We start from the raw sequence: 15,202 nt of genomic DNA on the forward strand, positions 1-15,202 counted from the left end.
TTGAACAGATATTTGCAGGAAGCAGTGATTTCTATTCCAATTATTTTGGAGTTAAAACAAATCAAAACACAAGTTATTTTTTCTACCTGTGATGAAGGCATCAGGATATTTGGAGAGCTTTTTAAACGTGCTACTGAGTGGTCCCAGTTCTGCAGATTACATCTGTTAAAACGAACCAATCATCATTCTAGAATATCAGTTGACCACATCATAGTTATTTTTAACATATCGCCTCCTCGTAATGTCTTTACTCTGTAACAATCATCAGGGAAACACTGTTTTTTTCTTGCCAATAAATATTTTAACACTTGCTGCAGGGGCTGTAATGACTGACATGAACCAGTCAACATTAGGATCGTTGTGACAAAAACAATTTATCTACAAAATCCAGAGGAAGAAACTGCAAAAAAAATTTTTTTGCATCTAATAAGTTATACCTTGTATTCAAGTCAGCTGTTTGATGATACTAGATCTTTTTAGGGAATAGAGTTCATTGTTGAGGCCATCAACAGATGTGATCCTTTTTTTTTAACCATTCTTATGTTCCACTAAGATCAATTCCACAATTTAATTAGAGATTATACCCTATAAAAGCAGGAGCTCTGGCCTCACAGGGATTAAAAATAATCCACAGAAAAACAGTGAGCAGAAGGTGAGAGGGTGTGGAAACAGTTCTATCCTGCAAGAACAAAAGTACAAAAACTGAAAGGAGGAGCAGGAAGAGCATTCAGATGGATGTTACCTTGACTTGGGGGGAGGGGGGGGGGGGGGGCATGCTCCACAGACTCACATGAGTTAAAAGTGCCTTGGTTGAATCAACAATTCTAACAACAACTTGGGATACTCGAGTGTGTATAATATTTACTCACTTGCAAAGCAATCAAACCATGAGGTTGAAGAAAGATATGCCATAAAAAAAAAACAAAATATATATGTACATTGTATCTTACAAGAGTACTACTAATATAGCCTAATACCAGCTGAATGTTAAGCTGAATTAGCTGAATGATGAGCTAGATTTTTTTTTGGGATCCATGTGTGAAAGCCACTAATTTTAACATCAAACTGTGTTCACTCACTCACGGTCTCGTGGGAGAATCGTTTCCCTAAAGTTGCCAATGCATTAAAGGCTGAAGGGTAATTTCCTGCTGTATCAGCGGGAATGAAGGGCTGTTATTTTTAGTCACTATGGCAGTAACATTTTCTACATAATGTTGGTCGTTCACGGCTGCTGTGACAAACAGGAACAGCGTCAGGTGATCGATCCTACAGTTGGTCCCTCGTCTCTGCGGGGCTGAGGGCGGATCAGTCAACCTAGATGGACCAGGGTCATGACGGTGGTGTACTCGTGCTGCAGGCTGTCCGTGTCAGCATCACACAGCGTGTAGTCGTCTTTGATGATGCGATCGCAGCCGATCTCCCCGTTGCCGAACAGGCCAAAGAGCGGCATGCTGGGGAAGACCTTGTGAAAGGCGTCGGCCTCCACATTGGACTGGTTGTTGTAGTAATTCTGACCTCTCCCCACGCAGGCAAACATGAAGCCCAGAGTGTTCCTCTCTGGGATCTTAGCCGCCTTTAACCGTCGGATCGTGGCTTCAGCTGCCTTTGGACTGGTGACGTCCTGGTCTAGGAGCACAGATGCTCCCTGCACCTTTGGACCACTCAGGGCCAGGCCCACCACACCGTAGGCACCCTGGCCACAGCTGTAGAGAGACATGTATTATTTACATTTCCATTTTGAATATCAGAAGTGACAGTCAGTGAAAACACTGGCCTAAAACAGTTTACACAGTCGTTAAATCCACCAATGGGCCAGAAGATTGTGACTACCTGCCCTGGTATTGTACAGGTCCACTCTGACCGCTTCAGTAATGGACTCAGTTGGACCTGAAAGTGTGTGGTAGTATTTGGCACCAAGACTTTAGAAAGAGATCCTATAATGTCATGTGGTCTTGTCCTTCACAAACGTTTGACTTGTGTTCATCAAATCATTCATCAAACCTCTTTACTTTGTAGCTGGGTGCATTATCCTGCATCGTCATTGGGGGAAAATTCTCTGTAATAATGGTTTCGTTGGTGATATGTGTCAAAGTAGGTAAAATATTCCCCAAAGCCTCACACTGTTTCTGCCAGCGAGCATTCTACCCATAGTCATCATACGGACGTGCACGTGTGTTTACAGTATAATTTCTCATCATATTTGGGTCTATTAAAAGTTGAGGTGAAGCAACATGGACTTACCAGGTTTTGGGAGGAGAAAAGACACTTTCTACTATTCCTCCAGCGATGAGAGCTTTACTCTTGCCGAGCAGCTCCAGCAGTTGGTTGAGAAAACGTTCTCCTCCAGGTTTATACGCCTCGTACACAAACATCAGAACAACACGCAGCTCTGGGTTGTCTGTTAGTCCTGGTGAAGACAAGAAAGAAAAAAAAAAAAACGAACAGATTAAAAATCTGGTGAAGACAAGAAAGAAAAAAAAAACGAACGGATTAAAAACTACACACACTAGGAAGAAAAGATCAGTGAAGAGTTCTGTTCACTCACCTGCTTCTTTCAGAGCAGCTGGAGAAATGGACTTTTTGCAAAAGTGAAAAGGTCTGATTTGGACGCCTTCCATCTTAGGGAACATTATTGCAAAGCCAGCCTCACCTTCCTGGTGCTCCTGAGGAGGAGTGGAGGAGGAGGAGCCACTGGGAGTCACTGGGAAAAAACAAAGAGGAGAAAAAAATTAAGGATTTTTACAAAGAGAATTTAACCAGATATATATTATATAAAGTCCAAACACGTGGTCACTATTACAAAAGAAGAAGCACAACAACATTTAATTTAAAAATTAAATACATTTCTTATCATATGGAATATGAGCACAAACAGCTGAAAGAAAGTCAAACAACAGAAAAAGTGAGTACAGTATCAGTCTTTGTAACAGAAAAAGTGAGTACAGTATCAGTCACAAAGACAACCTCATCAGGCAGCCACTAGTGGTCAATACGATATTGCAGTTTTAAGAATTTAAATATTACCACCTTCATCAGTATGGTTTTGATAGTAGCTGATTTTTTTTACTACTACTAAAGTAGTAAAGATTAGTAAAAATACATGATAATACATCGACAGCACAACTGCCCTTCACTGTTATCAAATACAACTACAATAAAGGCAGTTCAAGTTTATTAGAAAAATATACAAATATTTACTAAGATGATTGCTGTAGTGCTCACTGTTATAATTAAAATTATTGTTTTAGTGCAGCCTGGCATTTGATATGAATGTAGCAAGCAACTTTTACAACACAGTATAAAACAATATTCAATCACATTAGAATATTACGCTGAAATACTACTCCTGGGTGTATCATTACTCAGCGTTTTTAATACTGTGCTGTGCACAACAAACATGCACAGATGATTAGCCATCCTCCTATTTGGCAAACAACTGTGAGAAATCTACTGGTCCAGGCCAATCCAATCAAAGACTTGATTCAATCGAATTAGACACGGGTGACCCAGGGATGACCCTACACTGCAATATCACAAAATGAGTGTTATCAGAAAACGCCACCGCTGTCATTAAAGCTGAATGACGATGGGAGCTTGATAAGCCATCATGTTGAAGAACGAGAGTGGGGCTGACGGAGAGTGGCTGCTCCGCGGGGTTGTGATTATGTAGAGAAATGGGGAGCGTTGCAACAGAGAGACGAGGCAATCCATCAGAGGCAGAGGGAAAGGAAGTAGCAGCCACCAGTGGTGCTCCTCAAATCTGCAGCAGCAGTGAGGATGGATGCACAATCTTTGGTGCTACAGGCTGAACCGTACCATTTACAAAGCAAAATGTATAAATATGTATTTTGTTTAGTATACACCTTTCTGTGAGCTGAATATTTAAACATCATTTTAATTTTGGTTAGTTCATTTTATAAGGTCAAAAGCTCCTCACTCAGAAAGATTTTGACCCCCGTCCACCAGGGTGCGCCCACAGATTGGACACTGCTCTGATCAAATCACTCTCTCTTTAGTTATTTAGTTGCTTACATTCAATCAATAGAACATATAATTTCAAATTTAACATATATTTTTTAATCACAACATAAAAAAGCCTCTTAATTTATTTTATGTAGTTATTTTATTCAGTTATGTAGCAGAGACAAATGCAGGAGTTTGCTGCAAACCCTTAGATTAGAGAGAAGAAAAAACACAAAAGCACTTACAGACTATTCCTGGTGTAGCAATGCCCATTATGTCACAGCCTTTGGGAAAGAGCAGGTTCAATTCTTCAACCGTGTCTGGACTGTGACGACTCTTCTTTGCTACACAGAAGGTAAATACAACAATGTGAGTAAGAAAAGCCATTTCTGTCGAGAATTAAACATAAAACTCACCAAAACATGACAAAAAAATGAGGATACTAGTATAAGAAAAACATAGTTTCTTTATTATTACATTGGGACTCAGCTTATAAATGTACGCAGATGTTACAGTCTATGTAGGAAAACAATCTAAAGGTTTGGAAAAACGTGATTTAAAAAAAAAACTAATGCAAGAAGATTTAATATATTTTATTGAATGTTTTGTTTTTAAAATTGGATAAAAATTGCACAAAAAAAGTAGTTCAAGCAAAGTGTGACACAAGTACAAACCTTTACTCTGTCTGTAGCAGTAAGCCTGTCCACTGAAAGCCTCTGAGTCTACCATGGCCAAAACCGTTTTGGGTAGGAGAAATACTTTCTGTAAATATAAACAATGATCACATGTTATAGCAAACATACAATCATTATTAGGATCAATGTAAAATTATAAAACGATGGCATTGTATCTTGTTTTATCTAAGTGAAGAGTCAATAATCATACATTTTCCAATAAATGAAAATTAATTAAACTGTTGTCAATATTATCATTTATTGCCAATAATTATAATAATAATTGGCAATAAATATAAATTAATTAAACTGTTGTCAATATTATCGTTTATTGCCAATAATTATAATAATAACTGGCAATAAATAAAGACAAACCGCAGCTAAGCAAAATTAAAAATAAAACAATAAATAAATTCCAACAAGATTTTGTTGTCTAAAATGTTTAGTGTATTTTCTATGTCAATCGATTATCAAAACAAATCAATCAAAATTGAGCAAAGCAATTCCCAAAACATTTTTTTTAATTCAATGAGCCAAACATTTCTCTCATTAAGAAATTCCTGACACAAATGCGTTGACCAGCTTATTCTGCAGTTCCCAGACTAAAACAGTAGGGGGAAACGCCCGTAGTGTTATTTACCTCCACTTCTTCAGCCAAGATACTGCACAGAGTATGGACCTCGGAGTTGGACGGTCCACAGGCCGAAACCCAGGTCAGATGCTGCTGCGTCCTCAGCACTCTCCGGGCACAGTTTCTCCACAACCGGCAAACACTGCACACACACACAAATAAAGTTCAGTTCATATTTTTAGGGTTTCACCTGCTAACCTACCAAAAGCCTGACTCAGTTCACTCGGTTCACATTTCAGTCAAACTACAATACATACTAAAACGTGACACAGTAAATGCAAACGTGAAGAACAACAGACACAGTGACTTAGTAGCTTCCTAACTATTCAGTATATGACCTAAAGTTTGATACATTTCCACAGGACAACAGTTAGCTTTAGCCAAGTTTACTGTTTACCAGTTTGTTACCTTGCGATACGGAGTAGAGACTTGGTCGGTAAGAAATTCAGAATTCGTTCAACCACTTCCGCCACATTACTTAGCACATAAGCGGCTTTGCTGTCCGGAAAACAAGTATTAAAATCTTCATTTTCCTCCATGTTCCCCTCTGGTCGTCAAACTTCTGCTACACCACCGCTCAGATACAACCTTTCACCTCCGCCTGTCCGCAGCTTCCGAGGTTCCTGAATGTTTCACAGCGCCCCCAGTGGCCCGGAGGTACACATAGGCAGCCATTTCTTCGTCTTCAAATTGGGCCAAGTGCTTTAATGACGAGAGAACGTCTGAAACTCACAATTTGTATTAACGATGCCTAAAACTACATTAATTAAAGTAATTTATTTTTACTTAACCTTTTTTAAACGTTACTTTTGAGCGGATTACATCACAGTATTGTCTTGGTTCAAGTAAAATACTTTTGGAAAACAATTAGTCAATCTTAACACCAGCCACAAAGCTTTACTAATGAAAACAGAAACGGAGGTCACAGATGGTAGTAAATTATATTTGAAACATTTATTTATGATTTTACATTTCCAAGATAAAATGGGAAAAAATGTGAAATGAAGTGTTGTCTAAACATGTACAGTGAATACAGAGGACATTTCTTTTTAATCGGTCTCTGTTGGACTAATTTAATTTAACATCAGTGTCACTGAACAGGTTCACAATACAAAAAAAGAAAAAAAATACATGATGGACATATTTCTTTTTACAGAATGCATAATAAAAAAATCCCTTTTCATGGAACCCATCAGCTCAATGTATGGCTTTGTTCATGATGGATATGTGCAGTGCAAGTCTCCACATGGGAAATCTTTTTGACATGACATCTTAATGTCAGCACATGGAACAAAACAGTGTAGTTGGACTGCAGCTTCAGAAGCTGTGCTACCTAATCTGGAGCTTCAGGGTGATGAAGGTCAGGAAACACAGAAACAATATTACACATAAACTGGAGCAGCCATATTCAGAGCAGACGAGGCAATGTGTGGAGTGAAACACAGTTGGGTTATAGGTTAAATATCTCCTTTAGAGTCTGATCCAGCAGCAGTTTTTTGTTCCGGTTTTCTTCTTTAGCACTTTTGAGTTTATCTGTTAATACAGCAGTGCGTCAGTTATTCACATCAACAGGAACTTGCAGAAATGCACAGATTATTTCAGCCTTTCTCTAATCCAGTTAGTCTAACAGTGTTAGTAATGTCTAAATATACTGTTGCAAACATCAAGGGATTTCAGTCGTGATTTTGTGTCCTCTACAAGTTAGTGTTCAGTAAACAACTAGACAAACAAACTCACATCAGACAATGAACCAAAGCAACAAAACCAACCAATCTATTGATTATAATTAGAACATTATGCTCAGTCTATAGTCAGGGCTGTAGTCACTGTGTTACTCAACAACCCATCTACACAAACAAGTTTAATGTCACGGTCACTTAGCCATCCTGAGATACAGGCTGAACAAATCTTTCACCCAGTCGACCCATCAGTTGGTGAATTATAAAAAAACGAACGACAAAAACAAAGCTCTATGTCCACACGGGTCAGCAAATTTCATCTTGTTTTGAAAGTGTTCATTTAAAAGGATTGACAATGTGATGAGAAACAACAGACAAACGTTCACTGATGTTGCTGGGGGTGTGATGCAAAATGGATTTTGCAGCAAAGTTTACTCTCTAACATAAAGACTTAAAAAAACAGGATGCTGAAGTTCAAATGCAACTTACCTTCAAAAAAACAAAACAAGTCTAATTTGGTTTTCATTATAAGGATAAGGACACTTTTTAATTCTGTCTTTTCAATGTAAAAAAAACCCAACATTTTTTGACATTTATAAAAAAAAAAACCAACATTTTTTGACATTTTCACTTTATCAGCAATGACTAGTGGATAAAATGACGATTCACTAAATCAGTAAAAAAGAAAATCTCAACTATATTCTATTTTTTTTCTTAAAATGTAAGTTAATGTTTTATCTTAAACACGATTGTCTTTAATGTTTTAAGTTAACATATTCCAGCCTGTAACTGACCAGACAACAAATAGAATAAGATAAAAATTAAATGGAAATGACTCACTGCATTACTACTTCACACCAAACAACAGAACATGCAGAGTCCAGTGCTACAGCCCCGACAGTGACTGGGAAAATATTCACCCAGTAAAGGTCATAACTTGAGGTAGTCCAACCTCTCAGTCTGCAGTTTAACCATGCATATGTGGAATTCTTGTTTGTTTTCCTCTTTGTCAACATAAATGCTTAGTGTTGGTTTAGTGTCACGCACGTAAATTGTCTGTGCTTCTGTATGCAGTGTAACGGCAATACACGATCTGCCTGAATGTACGGGTTTCAACAGAGGTTAATGCATACACCAGCCCAGTCCGCTCTAGGCCTCGTTTAAGGCTACTCTCAGTTCATTGGACAGAAGGCGGTTTTTCTCAAGCTGCTTGTAAAGATGGTCTGGACAGTCAGAAAGCAGGTAAGAGAAAGGGAAAAGACACAGAAGGCAGGTTAGTGCACACAACAAAGGGTTAGTGCTGTGGTGAAGTTCGGAAAATTGAAGTGTCACTCAAACTGTTCAACCATAACAAATTAGCACCAACTAATACAGTGTTTCCCAACGTTTTTGAGTCACAAAAATCCCACAGCGTTACTTATTTAGTATTAAAGTCCGGCCTGTTCAGTTGAACACAACCTTGACATGCTCATAGGAATTAAAGAAAGAAACACAAAGATCATTAACAGCTTTAAGTCATGCTCCTTTTTAAAAGTTTTTATAGTCATCTGCTGCCACCTAGTGGAAGAGTATTTAATTCTTCAGGCTGTCACTGTTGCACTGTCGCCAAATCAGTTATTTACAGTAAATAAAAAAAAGGTTTTCAAACCAATTAGGTGAGATTAGAAAATGGTTGGGAATCACTGGACTAATACATTTACTTTATACCCCAAACACTGGTATGGTATGTATGGTAAAGACATGAAGCCACTGTAATTACACCTAATGCCACTAGATGGCGACATACATCAAATGTCCAAAAGGTTTAATTTTTTACAGGCCCGCCAGCCAAATTTAGAACCTCATTTTGGCCTGTGAGCCAGAGTTTGCCTTCCCCTGTTCTTAAGGTACATGGCGTTTTGCTTATTTGAACAAAATATTTAAATCTACGTTTTGTGTTATGCACTTGTTTTCATTTTATTTGTATGACTATTTGTAGTTTTAGTATATGGTCATGGTCACGCGACTTTTGTAACTAGACTTTTTCCAAAGACTACGGGTGAACCCTGATTTAATGGACAAGATTATTCTAACTGCATTCACATGTTTACCTACAGGAGGAGGAAAAGCCTCTTCACCAACCTACCAAAACATTACCGCCAACTCAACCTTTGAAATATTAATATGGACTTTTTATCAAGAAGTAGTCCTCTCAAAGAGAAGAAGGAGCAGGGAATGGAAGAGGAGCTTCAGAGTTTATTCAAAAGCTACTCAACAAAATAAATTAAACAGACAGAAGACACAACAGTCAAAAAAGTAAGAGAAAGGAAAAAATGGAAATGAAGAAACATCAGAGGAGAAGACGGTTGGGCTGACATGGATGGAAGAATGTTTATTTTATGGCTCAAGGGTCTGTTTAAGATGTGGACACATGGATGATGGCAGTGACAGCCCACTGTACAGAAGAGAAAGGACAGTAAAGGGGAAAAAAAACAGAGACAGAGAGAAGACAAAGAGTTGGGCTGCACTGCACAATGGAGAGATGAGGACACTGAGCCAACTTCTGGAGTGAAGGGTGAAATGTTTTAGCTGTGGAGAAGAGAAGGACAAAAACAAAAAGTGTTGGAGGAGAAACCAAAGAAGGAGTGCAAGATAAATGTCATGCACAAAACAAGGAAAAGCAGGTGTAGGCTAGAAAAGATTTGCAAAATTATATTTTAAAAAAATGGAACTGGAAATATAACTAGAGACTTATAAATTAATTTCTGTAAAATCCATGCAAAACAATGAGTTCAGAAACCTAGAATCCTATTCATTGAGTAATGTGAAAACCACTGCATCCAAACATGCCACTGGAGGGAGCTATTGTTAGTGTTAGTGTTGCTAAGTGGATCTACATCTGAGGCAGGGAGCAAGACAAGTCTTTGGGGTGAATTACATGGAGGTCATGTCGTTGAGGGCGTGGTCCAACTCCTCGCTGATGGCCTTGTACTTCAGTTTCTGGGCATACAGCTCATCTATTTAGTGTTGATTTTTAATGACGTGGTGATGAAGGATTGAAACTCAACCGAGAGACAAAAGAAAAAAAACAACAACACAAGAGTCATGAGAACAGAAGTCAAAGGAAAACACAAATGAAGAAAACTGGAAAGGGGAAAAAAAAAGGAGCAGGACAGAAATAGGGAGGGAGCTGGAACAGCTGCTGATGCTGTGTCAGATTCTTGAGGAGTCACAGAGAAACGGCTTCACACGTTCCATGACCCTGTGAGGGTGAGTGGCGACGGGCTGGCCTTGAACTGTCACTACAGCAGAATGCCTAACAGCACTGTCGTGAGAAATGTTCTAGCTCACATAAATAATATCGTGCTGGCCTCAACTTGGCCGCTTGGTTTTTTTTTCCCCCCTTACTGAAGTAGGAAAGTGACAGTGCAGGTGTCCAGATTAACCAGATTAATCTGGCCAGATTAATGTCCCTACACTCACTCTGAATCTGAAGTGTCATCTGATCAATTTGGTGAAAAAACTTTCATCAACTGCACTGGACACATTGGTTATTTGGTAGAGACTGAACAAAACTAATGTTCCACTGGAACTGTGGCTGAAGGACTGAAGAGAAAAAACATATTTTACCCTCAAGGTCATCGATGGTCTTCTCCAGCTTGGCCACTGATCTCTCAGCAAACTCAGCACGGGTCTCAGCCTGAAAGCAGGGACACGTTTTAGGACATGTTTTAGTTTTTTTTAGTTGTTTAAATAAAAGCTCAACTAATAATAAAGATATAAATGAAATGTTGGAGACACGTCTCAGAACTCTGACCCCCAGGTTTGCATTAACTATGGTCAACTTCAGGTCAACTCACCTCCTTCAGCTTGTCTGTGAGCACCTTGATCTCCTCCTCGTACTTGTCCTCCTTCTGTGAGTACTGTGGTTACATACAAAAAGGACAGCGTCAGAGGACACAGTCACACACGGATGATCTGAACGCCCTGATGTAACTCCCACGTCAGTCGCTCACCTTCTCTGCCTGGGCCTCCAGAGACTTCAGGTTGTTCTGCACGGTCTTCAGCTCCTCCTCAAGTTCAGAGCATTTGCTGTGGTTTAACAGAGCAGTTAGGCATGTTCACAATAGGAAAACAAATAAATAAAATTAAATAAAAAAACTCTTACCTCTCAGACAGCTCAGCGCGCTCCTCTGTACGTTCTAAGTCGCTCTCAATGATCACCAACTTACGGGCCACCTGAAGTCACACAAGATGCAACCATTACGGTTCCACACTTCTATCTTCATTGAGCTACACTGTGTTTTTGACTAATCTCTGTGGTGGCCAATCACAGCACAGAGTCAGCTGTGACACCTGGGTGCAACTGTGTAGAAAAAAAAAACCCCAGAGCTGAACCACTTGCCTCCTCATATTTGCGGTCAGCCTCCTCAGCAATGTGTTTGGCCTCCTTCAACTGGATCTCCTGCAGTTCCATCTTCTCCTCATCCTTCATGGCTCTGTTCTCAATAACCTTCATGCCTCTGAAGGAGGGGGACAATTGTACAGTGTGTCAGTGTCATAGTAGGTCAGTACATGTAGTAGTAGTATTGTAAAAACAATGCATCAGATGACAGACAGACAGACTTAGCTCTGACTCTCAGACACTCACCTCTCGCTCTCATCTGCAGCCTTCTCAGCCTCCTCCAGCTTGGTCAGAGCTGTGGCCAGACGCTCCTGAGCACGGTCCAACTCTTCCTCAACCAGCTGAATACGTCTGTTCAGGGAGGCCACATCGCCCTCAGCCTAGGAGAACATAAAACCACAGAGAGGACAAGTCAAACTGATTTAATTGTACATGACTCAGCAAATTTAACAAGTCTGCAACGTCCGGTCCATCAGAGACTTTTGCAGGGAGGTTTCTTAAAACAAGGCCAACAATTAGCACAAACTACTACCTAGATGGTCACACTTTTGGAAGAAGAGGACAGGTTTATTAGTTTGACTGTGCAAATTGTCCTGGATGAACCCCACCCTCATCCAATAACTCATGGAATTCAAAGCTCTACTGCAACCGTGGAAATGATGAAGCTGTAGGAGTTGAACAATGTAACAAAATTTATTTATCTTCTTGTTTTTCCTAACACGCAGTCACTAACATAACAGTAAAGTTTTAATCAACTAAATGTCTGAAAATGCTAATTTTTCTTCTTTTATCTGGAGCAGTTTGTCAAACACTCAAATCATCTCACAGTAAAACCAGAAAACGACCAAATATTTGACACCTTTTAAATCAGTCAAATGGCACAAAGGAGAAAAACAGCTAAAAAAAACCCACTAAATGTCTGAAGGGGGAACTTCTTACCTCCGAAATATGTTTAAACTTAAAAGATCAACCTTGAAATCTTAAACAGCCTTCATTTTGTTTATGTTAAACTAAATGTTCCTTCAATTGTGTCACATCTTCATCTCCAACCACACGTTAACACTGTTTTCTCAGGGGAAATTTAACAGTCGGCTCTCGGAGCAGCCCCTACTCACGGTGATACGGATGTAAAAAACAAACAAACAAACAAACATTATCAACCGAACACAGCGTCACTTCATTGTTCAGTAGATGAAAAATAAAGAAATGTCCCTTTTTTGTGGAGGAGCTAAGTCTCTGGTTGTGATGGAACCTGCTGCTGTAGTGTTAGCCTGACTCATTCACTCAGGGCGGGTTGTTTATTCAGGTTGCACCGGGCGGTGTCCTCTCCTCTCCCTGTTCCTCCCTCTCTCTCTCTCTCAACATCCTACATTTCAAACACATCCACCTGACGTCTACGACGAGCTGTCAGCCCCGCGGCCGCAGCCACGCCGTTTTGACCGGATTTACTCCCTAATGCCGACGGCAGCCACGCCGTTAATTGGCTTTTTAATCATTAGCATCAGCTTACAGCCTCCCTCGCCCGCCTCTCCTGGTTCAGATCCCGCTGCAGCGACGCCGCCCGGTCCTCCGCGTCATCGGCCTTATCCTGCAGAGACTTGATTTTCTTTTTCACAGCTTCCACGGACGGTCCGGCCATCTTTCCTGCTGCTCTACTCTGTCCCGGCTAAGCTTGTTTCCTCGGTGTTCTGCTGCTGATGCTGCTGCTGCTGCTACTGCTGCTGCTGCTACTGTGTGTGGGCTAAGCCAACAGACACACACACACACCAACACACACACAGGAACAGGACCGTTGGAGATGCGCCGCGTTTGATCCCTGCCCCCACCGCTTTAATCAACCGCTGATGAGGATTGGGACGTGCCATCCAACCCGGAAGTTCGTCCTTTTATATGCCAGGAAAATAATCTGGAAATTTGTTTTTCAAATTGTTTTTGTAAAGGATTTATTCTGACCGCTATGGCAAATAATTTACCGCCAAATATTGATATTTAATTCGCTTACACGGTTGTCTACGGAATGTGGCGGGAGAGCGTCCCCTGCTGGTCGATTGAGCTCATCGTTATCAAAGTCAGCTCCTAACGACAGGGCCACACTTTGAATGATGGAAGCAAAGTGTATTATTAATAATAATGTTAATAATAATGTAATGTAATAATAATAGTATTATTAAATTAAATAAATAGTATTTTGTTTTGTAAACATTATTTTAATATATACACAGATTAGTAGCATCTGCATTTTATAGATCAATTAATTGATCACTTATCTCCAAAATTGATCTGCTGTTTAATCACTCCTGAAAAATAAAAATAAAATCCCCAAATTACGTTATATACTGTATATTGTCATAACTGTGGTTCGTTGTTCTTGACATCATTTTTTTCCTGGACGTGACTCAACAACTGAGCATAAATAGTTCAGTCAATGTTTGACCAGGAGTCTGTCGGAGGTTTTTGAAGCCCAAAATGTGTGGGACTGAAATCCTACACTGGTCGTCAGATTCATCCAAATGGCCATGGAATGCACTGTTAGACCTCTGAGCTGTGACCTTACCATATACAGTGCAAGAGCTAAATTTAACCATCTTTAGGTTTGTCACAGACAACCCTCAGACCTCCAACAATTGATCATTACATAACCCAAAAGTCCAAGTAAGGTCCAGGGCTGGTCACTGGGACGGAACCACTGGGACACCCACTAACTCACGTCTGTGGCTTTCTTCTCAGCCAGCTCCAGTTTCTCCTGGGCATCCTTCAGGGCCTCAGAGTACTTGTCCAACTCATCCTCAGTTGCCTTCAGTTTCTTCTGCAGTGCCACCAGGTCATCCTCAAGCTGGGCCACAGGAGAAACCACAGGAGAGTCGTATGAACAAGACAAAGTCGACACCAACATCAGTGTGTACATTTAACAACTGGAAAATATGTGAAAAATAATGTTATTATATCTATATGTAATAATACTCAAATAATAACACGTCTATGGATCTTCAGTATTATATTAAAATATTAATTTAAGGCTATTGTTAGACTCTTTTTTCGGACAGTGAATGTCATTTGTGGTTGTTGATGAATTATTTAAGCAAAGCTAAATTTAAACGATGACAAACATGTGGCTCCTCAGTGAGAACACACTGGACATGCAGGCAGGACGCAGCGCACTGTGCCATTGGCACCGTGCGTAAAAGCGCAGGAGCGGTGCCGACCTGTTTGCTCCTGTCCTCAGCTGCCTTCTTGTCTGACTCGGCCTGCTCAGCTCTATCCAAGGCGTTCTCCTTGTCGAGCTTGAGCATCTGCATCTTCTTCTTGATGGCATCCATGGCTGCTTAGTGTCGGTGTCCGCACAGAACTCAAAAACAAAAGAAACTGGATGAAAGGATCAGAGCGTCCGAACCACACTGAACGCCAAGCTGGAGTGCGAGCTCGCTCTGGCTGTAGTCAGTCAAATATGTATTTTGGCAGGGCAGTTACTGGACACCCAATACTTTTTTGGCAACGACCGCAGCTGTTTGTCAACGTGGGCCCTGTCTTTTTTCTGAATCTCGTCACTGATTCGCTCCAGCCCGACATTTGACCACTTCTGTGACTATACAGGGGGTTCAGACGTCAGGGGGGGGGGGGGGTCAAGGGGGGTGTCACACCCCGCCTCTCAGACACACGTCCACTCCTATTTCCAACACCATTGAAGTGACAGGCAGGAAGTATCAATTCAGAGACGTAGTAGCTCATCTGAACGGTCGGTAATGAGCTGATGATCCTCGTGATGAATGAACCGCTGGAGCCGCGCACACTCATCACCACTGATACTACACACACGTTAACACTGAATCTGATGGGGGGGGGGGGGGGGGGGGGGCCCTTCCCTTCCGTGTGA

The 15,202-nt window shown here is 40.6% G+C and overlaps 2 protein-coding genes across 10 annotated transcripts in view; both read right to left on the minus strand.

Moving 5' to 3' along the window:
* Positions 1 to 520: 520 nt before the first annotated feature.
* On the minus strand, positions 521 to 5,886 carry fbxo22 (F-box protein 22). Its single transcript, XM_008310897.3, has 7 exons — positions 5,677 to 5,886; positions 5,278 to 5,410; positions 4,638 to 4,725; positions 4,209 to 4,307; positions 2,546 to 2,701; positions 2,242 to 2,407; positions 521 to 1,703 (listed from the first exon to the last, which is right to left on the minus strand). The coding sequence occupies exons 1-7, from the start codon at positions 5,805 to 5,807 to the stop codon at positions 1,310 to 1,312; spliced, it is 1,167 nt and encodes a 388-aa protein (XP_008309119.1). The 5' UTR covers positions 5,808 to 5,886; the 3' UTR covers positions 521 to 1,309.
* Positions 5,887 to 6,207: 321 nt separating this feature from the next.
* LOC103379363 (tropomyosin alpha-1 chain-like) overlaps positions 6,208 to 15,202 on the minus strand; it is an 11,005-nt gene continuing 2,010 nt past the window's right edge. Inside the window, exons 1-10 of one of the 9 annotated variants that reach the window (XM_008310889.3) lie at positions 14,535 to 14,746; positions 14,039 to 14,164; positions 11,578 to 11,711; positions 11,332 to 11,449; positions 11,095 to 11,165; positions 10,943 to 11,018; positions 10,787 to 10,849; positions 10,557 to 10,626; positions 9,865 to 9,943; positions 9,170 to 9,515 (exon numbers count right to left, since the gene is read on the minus strand). In XM_008310889.3, coding sequence (XP_008309111.1) covers positions 9,512 to 9,515; positions 9,865 to 9,943; positions 10,557 to 10,626; positions 10,787 to 10,849; positions 10,943 to 11,018; positions 11,095 to 11,165; positions 11,332 to 11,449; positions 11,578 to 11,711; positions 14,039 to 14,164; positions 14,535 to 14,648 — 855 coding nt within the window. In that variant the 5' untranslated portion in view covers positions 14,649 to 14,746 and the 3' untranslated portion in view covers positions 9,170 to 9,511. Of the gene's footprint in view, positions 6,802 to 7,588; positions 8,171 to 9,169; positions 9,516 to 9,860; positions 9,944 to 10,556; positions 10,627 to 10,786; positions 10,850 to 10,942; positions 11,019 to 11,094; positions 11,166 to 11,331; positions 11,450 to 11,577; positions 11,712 to 12,841; positions 13,202 to 14,038; positions 14,165 to 14,534; positions 14,748 to 15,202 lie in introns of those variants that run through there. The other 8 variants (XM_008310892.3, XM_008310893.3, XM_017032613.2 and 5 more) reach the window with 8 other exon arrangements.

The sequence above is a fragment of the Cynoglossus semilaevis genome, chromosome 5, assembly GCF_000523025.1.
Source record: "Cynoglossus semilaevis isolate Cse_v1.0 chromosome 5, Cse_v1.0, whole genome shotgun sequence".
Taxonomy (NCBI): domain Eukaryota; kingdom Metazoa; phylum Chordata; class Actinopteri; order Pleuronectiformes; family Cynoglossidae; genus Cynoglossus; species Cynoglossus semilaevis.